This window comes from Phragmites australis, chromosome 8, assembly GCF_958298935.1.
Source record: "Phragmites australis chromosome 8, lpPhrAust1.1, whole genome shotgun sequence".
NCBI classification, from domain to species: domain Eukaryota; kingdom Viridiplantae; phylum Streptophyta; class Magnoliopsida; order Poales; family Poaceae; genus Phragmites; species Phragmites australis.
The window spans coordinates 12,959,103-12,969,670 of record NC_084928.1 but is presented as its reverse complement, the minus strand read 5'-3'; the positions used below and the strand labels follow the sequence as shown (position 1 = coordinate 12,969,670).

Below are 10,568 nucleotides of genomic sequence, written 5' to 3'. Positions count from 1 at the left end.
TGAAAACACGATCGCTTCAGATCTTGACTACTCCATTTATGCAGTGCAACCTATTTCCACAACTATAAATAGAGGGGACCTAAGGCCATTCGTTTCTCACCCCGTCTCCTTCCTTCTCCTCTACTCGTTATTCTAGAGAACTCGTAGAGCCTAAAGCCATTGCCTCCACTCCACCATTGTCCCACGAGCTAAGCCCAGAGTGAAGAAGCAGGGTTCCTCTCCCCCAAGCCCCTCTCCATGGTCCCTCCTAGGGTCATAATTGTTTGCTTTGATGACGAGGAATCATATGAGAGCAAGGGGGATGAAGAAGATAAAGGGGATAAAGATGGTGGTGATCTTGACAAGATCATCGACTAGGTCACCGACGAGGTCTTCGGAGATGAAGCCCCCAATCCCCCAGTGGTGAAGAGAGCGTGGTCGTCTTCTCCATCAACAACCACCGGATCGGCTCCATGTTCCACAAAGAGTCCATCAGTACCACCGGTGTTAGTCAGTAGCTCCAGCACAGGTAGAGTCTTTGCCTCGGCCATTTTCCCTGGCCCTTACACTAGCTGACGTCTGGTTCCTGGCACAATCAGTGGCCATCTGAGGGAGGAGTATAAAAGATTTCTTGACTCGTTCAAGGGGGGAGTAGGACTTGCATTGTTTGCAAGAGCTAGACGAATAATTTCTATCAACTTTGCACTAGCCACACATGTTAGACAAAAAACAAAAGGTATATAATCGATTAGTTAATTGAATCAAATGTAATTTACTTACCTATAATTTACCTTTTCTATGAATGAAACTTTCAGAGTTGGTCGATATTCCATGAGTGCTCAAGTATCTCATAATTTGGAGTAGATAGTTGCACTGATCCAGGTCAGGTAACTTTCACCACCATATAGGGTCCTTCCCACTTAGGTTATAACTTATGACGCCTAGCCTATTTCTGCACCTTTTGTAGAACAAGATCCCCAATAGTGAGTTTCCTGGGTTGAATCTTTTTACTATGATACCTACGCAACGCTTGCTGATACTTAGTCGCTCGAATAGATGCTTGATCGCGATACTCTTCGAGTAAATTGATGTCATCCACTCATAACTGCTCTTGCCCTTCCTCTGTGTAACTTTTCACTCGCGATGACCCGAACTGCAACTCAGTTCTTTACTCCATAAACTAAGAACGGAGTTTCATCGGTGGCCCTATTAGTCGAAGTACGAATGGGCCATAGTACCAAGGGAAGTTCTTTCACCCAGCATTTTTAGTAAGCCTTTAGCTTGTCGAAGACCCGAGTTTTGATTCCATGCAAAATTATACCATTAGCACATTCAACTTGACCATTACTTTGTGGGTGAGCTACCGAGGTGAAACAGGTTTTGATGCCAAAATTTTCACAAAATGTAGTGAAGGTTCCGCTTCTGAACTGGCTACCGTTATTCATAATTATCCAATGTGGAATACCAAATCGAGTAATTATACTCCTCATGAACTTCTTAGCTGCTTCTGCGGTTACCTTTCCCACGGGTTCGGCTTTGATCCACTTAGTGAACGTGTCGATAGCCACGAATAGGAACTTATAACCACCTTGGGTCCTTGGGAATGGTCCTAGTATATCCAAACCCCAGATGGAGAAAGTTCAAGAAAGTGAAATTGTTTATAGAGCTTAGGATGGTCGAGTGGTCTACCTTCCAAAAAATTGGCAGCTCTCGCACATTTTGACCAGCTCGAAAGCATACTGGATGGAAATCGGCCAATAGAATCCTTGGCGAAAAGCTTTTTCGACCAAGGTGTGGTAAGACGCATGATTATCACACATGCCTCTATGAATATCAAGCAATATTTTATTGCCCTCTTCCTATGTGATGCACTTTATCAAGATTTCGTTACTTAGCTTTCGGTAGAGCTTGTCGTTTACCAAAGCATAGAGCCTAGACTTACAAGCAATTTTCTCTGCAAACACATCATCATCAAGGATGTCTCGACCTTCGAGATAGGCTTGGTATGAAGTCATCCAAGTCTGTTCATGTTCGAGTAGTGCAGCATCTGTGTATGCAGGTTTTGCCTCATTGACTGGACCAGGCTACTGGTCGAGTTGGGCAGCATTCGTTCACCAAATGATCGGAATAGATGGTTTGAGGAGTTTCTCAACGAAGACTCCTATGGGTACCAGAGCTCAGGAAGAAGCAAGTCTAGCAAGTTCATCCGCACCGGAGTTGTCACTCCTCCTAATGTGCATTACTTCTAAACCTTCGAACTTCTTCTTGAGCTTTCATACCTTATTCAGGTAAGGTTCATGTTGTCATCCGAGCAATGGTACTCCTTTTGTACTTGGTTTACAACTAGCTATGAGTCCCCTTTCACGAGAAGTCACCTAATTCCAAGTGACTTAGCTATGTGGAGCCCGTTTACCAGACCCTCGTATTCTGCTACATTGTTAGAAGCTTTAAATCAAATTGAACAACGTACCTAAGTTTGTCGTCTGTTGGAGATTTAAGTACAATGCCAGCTCTCGAGCCTTAAAGCATTAGCGATCCATCGAAGAAGAGCACCCGGTTGTCTTCGACCACACTTGGCCTTGTTTCTTCAATGCTTATCCATTTGGCGATGAATTTTGCTAGTACTCCTGACTTCACACTTGTGTGTGACACATATTCGACGTCGAACTCATTGAGCTCGATCGCCCACTACGCAATTCATCCAGTAGCTTCCCTATTGCGTATGGCATCCTTCAGTGGATACGTCATCACAATGGTGATCTTGTGTGCTTGAAAATAATATCGTAGCTTTTGGGACGATATCAAGACCACATATAACAACTTTTGCACTTGCGGGTACCATAGCTTAGCGTCGTGTAGGACTTTGGTAACATAGTAAATAGGTTTCTGGACCTTGGCATTTCTCTCAGGGCTTTCTCGTTCGACCACCAGGACTATGTTTACAACTTGTGGGGTAGCTGTAATGTACAAAAAAGCTCTTCTTTTTTGTTAGGCGGTGTAAGAATTAACGGAGACGATAAATACATTTTTAAATCCTAGAAGACATGCTCCACTTCTTCCGTCCACTTGAACAAATCATGTTTCTTCAGTAGCTTGAAGAAAGGCATCCCTCACTCACCCATCTTAGAGATGAATTGACTATGAGCTATAATGCATCTTGTTAATTTTTGAACTTCTTTCAGTGGTCGAGGCGACCACATATGGTCAAGAGCTTCGATTTTGCCAGGATTGGCCTCAATGCCTCAACTTGACACCAGGAACCTGAGAAGTTTGCTGAACGAAACGCCAAACATGCATTTTTTAGGATTAAGCATCATATGATACTTCATGAGGTTATCAAATGTATCCTTGAGATCGACAATCAATGCATCTTCAGTTTTGGACTTGACTACAATATCATCGACATACACTTCTACATTGCGTCCAATTTGGGGTTGTAAACAGTTCTGAATACACCATTGATAAGTAGTATCAATGTTTTTTAAACTAAAAGACATCTTTACATAGCATAATACAATGAAAGGAGTGGTAAAAGCAGTTTTCTCCTCATCCTCTATTCTCATGCTAATTTGATGATACCTCGAATAGGCATCTAGAAAACATAGTAATGCACAACCTGTCGTGGAGTCGACAATCTGGTCGATGCGAGGAAGATAGAAAGTATCCTTGGGACAGGCTTTGTTGAGGTTGATGAAGTTGACACATATTCTCCATTTGCCATTAGCTTTCTTGATGAGGACGTGATTCGCTAGCCATGCACGATGACGAATCTCTCGAATAAAGCCCACCTTTAGGAGTTTATCGACCTCCTCCTATATGTCTTGCTTCCCATCCTCCACAAATCTTCGCTGTTTTTGCACCACGAGTTTGGAGTTGGGGTTAATAGCTAGTCGATGCTCAATCATCTCCCTAGGGACTCCATGCATATCAAACGTTTGCCACGCAAACACGTCTTAGTTTGTCCAGAGGAAAGTGATGAGCATGAGTTCCTATTTAGGGTCGAGGTTAGCCCCAATCTTAACCGTCTTGGCTGGTTCAGACAGGTCGAAGAGTATTGCCTTGATGCCACCATCAACCCTTTTATTGTCAGCGTCGCTGCTGGTCTCACCCTTGGCGGCATCGTTGAACTTGGAAGTATCAACAAGAATTACAAGTATCAGCAAGACTTACAAGCTTAGAGTCCTTGATCTCAATGGTGGCTTGATGCTTTTGATGGTTGGGATCCACGCCCTTAAAAGTGGTTGCCACTCGACTGAGGTGTTCAACTATGTCTAGGCTCTGCTTGTCGTATCTCATTGTTGCACGTTGATCTCCCCTAACATTTATGATCCCTTTGGGATCCAAAATCTTGAGCGTCTGGTACGTATAGTGCACCACTACCATAAACTTACCTAGCATTGGACGGTTCAAGATTACGTTGTACGCCGTCTTGAAGTTCGCGACATCAAAGTTAAGCTTCTCTGTATTAAAGTTATCGAGCATGCTAAATGTAACCAGCAACTCGATCTGGTCCAAGGGGATGGTCGATGAGTTGGGAGTTATGCCATGGAAAGGCTCTATTCCCGCCTTAAGCTTCAACCTCTGAACCGCCATCTTGTCTAGGGTCTTGACAAAGATGAGGTTAAGCAAACTACCCCCATCGACTAAGGTTCAGGAAACTTTGATGTTGAGGATGGTCGGTTGGACCACGACTCGGTATCAACCAGGGTGTGGAACTGTAGCCAGATGATCAACTTGATTAAAAATGATCAGAACCTCTGACACTTGAGGTATTGAGTAGGCCCAGTCAGAGCCAAATTGACCTCTCATTTGACCACCTTATACTGTCTCTTAGATTCATACATGGCGGATCCTCCAAAGATGTGTGCTAGACTTTGGTCAACCTTGTGGAATTCGAGCTCATCATTGTTAACATTCATCTTGGTCTTTTTGTTGTTATGCTTAGCAACAGCGGCCTTGAGCTTTTCATCAACCTTTTTTTGATGACATGGCATTCGTCAAAGTCATGTTGGTTGGTTTGATGAACGGGACACCACTTCCCTCCACCTTGACTCAGGCCTTTGTTGTCCCCAGTGTTGCACGACTTATTCATGTCACCGTGGCTACAGTTGTATCTGGACCCTTGTGCTTGTCATCGAGTTTGTTCTTTTTCCCCATTCTTCGAGGACTCAGGATTGTCCTTGCAAGATTGAGGGTTCTTGGTGTGTACTTAGGCTTCCACTCGCTTTGCACACTTGTCGGCCAACTCAAAGAGCTCTTTGACCGTCTGTATCTTTTGAGTAGCCATCTTCCGGAGCAGATCCGTGTCCCGGATGCCTTGCTTGAAGGCGATGATGATTGACTCGTCGGAGATGTCCAGGATCATATTACGCCTATCACTGAACCGACGAATGAAATCTCAGAGTGACTCGTCCTCAGCCTGGTTCACCTAATGGGTATCGTTCTCTATTCCTAGGTGCTCGAATGTGCCTTGGAAGTTGGCTATGAACTGAGCCTTCAACTCGGCCCACGATCGGATCGAGTTAGGTGGTAGGTTCAACAACTAGGACCTGGCAGGCCCATCAAGCACGGTCAGTAGATAACTGCCATTACCTTGTTGTCAATGCTCGCTGCTTGAATAACCATGGTATAGATCTGTAACCACTTGTTGGGGTTGACCTTCCTACATATTTCTGGATTGAGCCCGTCTTAAACTTCTCGGACCATCGTATCGACCGAAGCTCATGTACGAAAGCTTCGCAGCCTCCATCGAATTCTTCAGGAGGAGGTGGGGGAGAACTATCACGCTTGTTCCTTCGAGCAGGGGAGTTACGTCGACCATATCGTCCTGGAAATCTGTGATCATAATAACGGTGATCGTCCTCGTGGTGTTCCTCGTGGATGTTGTCTATCATTGTACGTAGATCATGCCGATAGTGAGGAATACGATTCCTCAGGTCTTCCTGGTTCCTGTTCCTATGGGTAGGGTAGTTACAGTTTGGCCCACAAAGCGGTGATCAGGCTCGATCACCCGAGCTTCCCACTTGGGATCCCTCAACTTGGGGATACTCACGTCCATGGCTCTTTGAGCTGGTGCCTTGCCGACTGGGGCGCCTAGAGTTACCGAGATTGTTCACCCGAGCAGCTTGGATTTGGGCCGCATCGAGTAGGTCCTGACCAAATCCATAGGGGTTAAGGGATTAATTGGATCCAACTCTGGAAGGGATCTTAGAATCAGATGGGCTCCTTGGATATTAGCATTTGAAGTGCTAAAAACATCGCTACCCAAACTTGGTTGTGGTCGAGACGATGCTGCTCCGCAGTTGCTATCTTGAGGGAGCTCGTTCCTCGATGCTTGAGCCACTAGTGGTGGAGGTGTGCCCACCGGAAGTCGTCGTTGAAGACCAGGAGGTACCTGACCTCCCACGGTCAGTCGATGGAGAGTTGTGTCAAGGACACGTAAAGCTCTAGCTATAGATGTCTTTGGCAGTATTTCACCAGCAACGCTAGTACCATGAGCGACAATTACCACTATTGGATCCTCAAGAATTTATGTGCCATTGTTTACCATGGTGTTTGGATCTACAACCATTGGGTTAGCAGGTGGGATATCTGCTCCTCTGGCCATGAACACAAATCGATCTATTCGACTGCTTTGGCTGGTAGCGGAGTCGTCGTCACCACCCTCATTATTGTCGATGTCCATGCACTAGAGAACATTAGGCTCCTTAGGATCCCACTAGAGATGTCCCACCTCACAGTATGCATCCAATTGCATGGACTCGATAATACCGGTGCGGATCAGTTCACCTTGATGGTCCCAGTGGAAGATCACAGTTCTCAATGCAATTTCCGATCTAGATAAGGGCGATTTGAGGGTGATCGTTGTTGACCCGAAGTGGTCATAGAAGCTGATGTCGGAGAATCCGGTGCCGATGTGCACTCGAGACATAGTCGATCCTAAAACGCAGAAGACCCTTACCTGGCATGCCAACTATCAAGAATTTGTTCCTAACGATGTGTCCAGAAATAACAGGGTTACCTTCGTGGATCAAAGATCAAACATGAAACGAGGCACACATGATGTATACAGGTTCAGGCCTCCGGTTGGAGTAATAGCCTACATCATATGTGGATGATTATATATATGTATTCACTTGAGTACAGTCAATGTGGCTAACCTATTACAAGGAGTAGATCAAATCTAGTCTAACATAGGGCTAAAGTCACCGAGTTCTTCCTGCGCTAAGGTCCTGATGCTTACCTCCAATAGCCGAGAGAAAAGAGACCGAGCCCTGGGGGGTCTAGGTCTCCTCTTCATATAAGGGTGAGTACCGTCTCCTATCCAGTAGTAGTTAATATGGAGTCTTTTTCCTTGTAGTTCAAGTAGATATATCTGTCCTAGATACTAGTTTTCTCGAGTTGGGTAAGCAATCGAGGCCTTCCTAGCATACACCTTTTGGGTTCCGGGCATATCAAGTACCGCAGATTTTGTTCCATAATATCCGGAGTTGTTAGGTATGCACACGGCATACCCTATCCATATATGATATACTCCTTATGCATATATACCTCATAGTTAGATATTTGACAGCCTTGAACAAAAATCCATTAGCGTATGGATATTTGTGTCCTGTACCTTGATGCTGAATTCCACAACTTCATTAAAGGTGACCTCAACATCTCTAATTATTGCTGAAGTTGAAAGGCATGGCCAATGCGCTCGGTGATCTTGGTGAACCCATGCATGATTGCATGCTTGTTCTTGCTATTTTGCGTGGTTTGGACGAGATGTTTGCTTATATGGTCGCCCTCCTAAAGCGACAACGGCCATTTCCTTCCTTCATCGAGGTGTGTTATGATCTTCTTCTTGAAGAGCTAACGATGGACTCCCGTCCCTCGATGCCCTATGTCACCCTTATCACCTTTTCCCCCAGCACTCGGGGAAGCGGTAGAACCTATGCCATTAGCGATGGTGGTAGTGGTGGTGGATCCAATGGCACCCCCTTGAGTTGTCGCCCCCCTACGGGTCCCTAAGGCACCTCCTCTATTGGCTCCAGCTATCGTCATCGCCATAGCAACGGAGGTAACGATGGCAATGGCAAGAACATCAACAATGTCACCTCCACCAGTAGCCCCAGGCGGCCCTCATTTTACAATCCCTAGACGGGTACCACTCACATGTGGCTCGGCCTGAGCCAAGCACCCGACATCCTCGGTGGTCCACCACAACAGCACCACCAGCGTTTGTGCCCCTGTGATTTGCCGTAGCAACAAGCGCTCGTGGCCTCCCACCTGCTACTGTTCCCGATGCAACCATTTGTCCACTTGTCGCCATCGGTGCCAACCTTTCCAGTGGCTGCTGGTCTTCCACTCGGTTCATGGGACCAACAATCATTGGTGAATGCTTTCAACACTATGACTCTTACTCCTCTGACACCAACTGAATGGTGCATGGACACTGCTGTGACTTTGCACATGATGTCAAATGCTGGTAACATCTCCGCGTCTCGTTCTCTCTGTCTTTCTACTCCTACATCCGTTGTTGTTGGTAATTGGTCACTGCTCCTTGTTACCTCCACTGGCTCTACAACTCTTCCTGAGTCTTTTTTCATCTTAATGTTACCTACATGATGGGTGATTGGTTGAGGGGTATTGGGCAACAACATAAGAATCTAATCTTTGTTGGTGTAGGCTATTTGTCTGTGCCGCAACGATATTGCCTTTGATAAAAAAACAACATTCTCTACTTTTCGGCATGTACTATTCAAAAGAATGTACTAGTTATGCCATTGGAGTTTGCTACATAAACAGGAGGAAAAGGCATATGTGCACAAGGTGTGTCAAAGATTGGACATAGTAGTATTGAAAGTCTCCACCAAGAATAGGTGACGATTCAATTTCAAAATATATGTTGGATGATGTCGACTTACCTATGTAGTTTGAGCACTTATTTAGTTATTTGATCATGCGTGTGACATGAAACTCAATTGTAATAATAACTAAGCTGTGATAATAAATAAAGTGTGTGCACCATGAGACCGGGAACTTATTTTCTATTGTTAAAAAAAACCCTCACCTTCTTGCTCGTATGGCCCTGGCCTGTTTCATTCCAATCCCAAGAGGTAACTCCACGTACGTGTAGTAGTGCTATCATGCCCGGCTCCACTCCACAGACTGCCCGAATCTCCAAGAGGCTGCACTCGTCACTAACCAATCACATCTCACACCTCCACTACATAAGCCTGTTGTTTTATATTCTTATTATGAATTCTAACTTTCAAAGCAAAAGTGAAAATAAATAATTCCAATCTAAAAACTGATTTTCAGAATTCATAAACTAAATTATACTTCAAAATATCACAATCCACAATCTGATAAAAAAAAAACTTCTCCAAATAATATAAATTTTGATAATCCACCGCAAAAGCAGCACATTCCGCAGCTCCTCGATCGCGCATTTGCTGTTGTTGCCTCGATGCTGGCGCCCTTTTTCGCAACCTTTTGCCCGGTCTGCCAGATGACTGATGTGAATTTGATCTGATCCTCCCAAGCGTGCTCCTCCTATCATTGCAAATCTAGGCCACCAAAAGGTTAAAAAAATGGTCGTAGCAATTAGGTGCATTCCAACACTCTTTTAATAAGTGGGGATTGTGAAGATTTTATTCCGGATTAGCTTGGAGTTTGGAAGTTCACTTGAAAAAAGATATTGACATCCGAGTCGGTTCTATGACTCAGAATTGGGTGGTGGGATGATCAAATAAATACCTTTCCTATCAAAGGACTGGATTATGCATAATGTGGTGTAGTTCCTGCTATTCCAGTTGTCGCATTCAGCTCGAAACTAGAGTGGAGGATACAGATTTTCTTGCAAGACAGTCGTGCATCTGAATTTATCTGTCGAATTCACTTCGGATCAAATGATACAACGTGTGAAGTCCCTATTGGAACTGTGTAATAAGGAATGAGCTAGTTGGATCGATCATTTTACATCTAGAATTAACATCAATGTCTTTATGAAAAGGAAAAAACAATTGCCAACAGTCTTGTTCTTTGGAAGCAGCGAATGGTCGGTAAAGATCTCAAGAATACAAGGTTAAGATCAAGCAAGGACATTCCAAACACTTTAGGTAAAGAAGGCACCTCATTGGGCCAAGTTTAAACACAGTAAGGATTAACTACACAATAGAAGCCTTTTGATCTTTGTTCTTTGCATATCTCAGAATCTAGTGGTGAGTTGGTGTGACGGTGAAGAAGACATGAGAAAAAGCTGTCGAAGAGAGCTAACTTCCTTGCCATCCGGAGAAAGCTAGCGACAGCAAGGGCCACGTGGAGGGAGTGTTCCATTTTTTTCATTCTCTCGATGATCCACGTTGAATGTTGTAGGAGTAGTATCTCTATACGATTCTAATCTAATCTCGTTTCGTTTTTCCATATCATCATCTTCTCAAACTCTTACAACCTTCAAAGAGTTGATTTTTTATTTTCTATAATTATGGAATTTCTAAAAACAATATATTCAACGAATCCACAAAATAATTTTTTTACAATTTTGTTGAATACAATACTCGCACATTTGTCTTAGTAACAGTTCTATCTGTCATGGACCG

General features: G+C 44.3%; 1 protein-coding gene across 1 annotated transcript; it reads right to left on the bottom strand.

Annotated features, from left to right (window-relative positions):
* Positions 1 to 3,968: 3,968 nt before the first annotated feature.
* Positions 3,969 to 4,572, bottom strand: LOC133927604 (uncharacterized). The gene is made up of 2 exons (XM_062374059.1): positions 4,150 to 4,572; positions 3,969 to 4,106 (listed from the first exon to the last, which is right to left on the bottom strand). The coding sequence occupies exons 1-2, from the start codon at positions 4,570 to 4,572 to the stop codon at positions 3,969 to 3,971; spliced, it is 561 nt and encodes a 186-aa protein (XP_062230043.1).
* Positions 4,573 to 10,568: the final 5,996 nt, after the last annotated feature.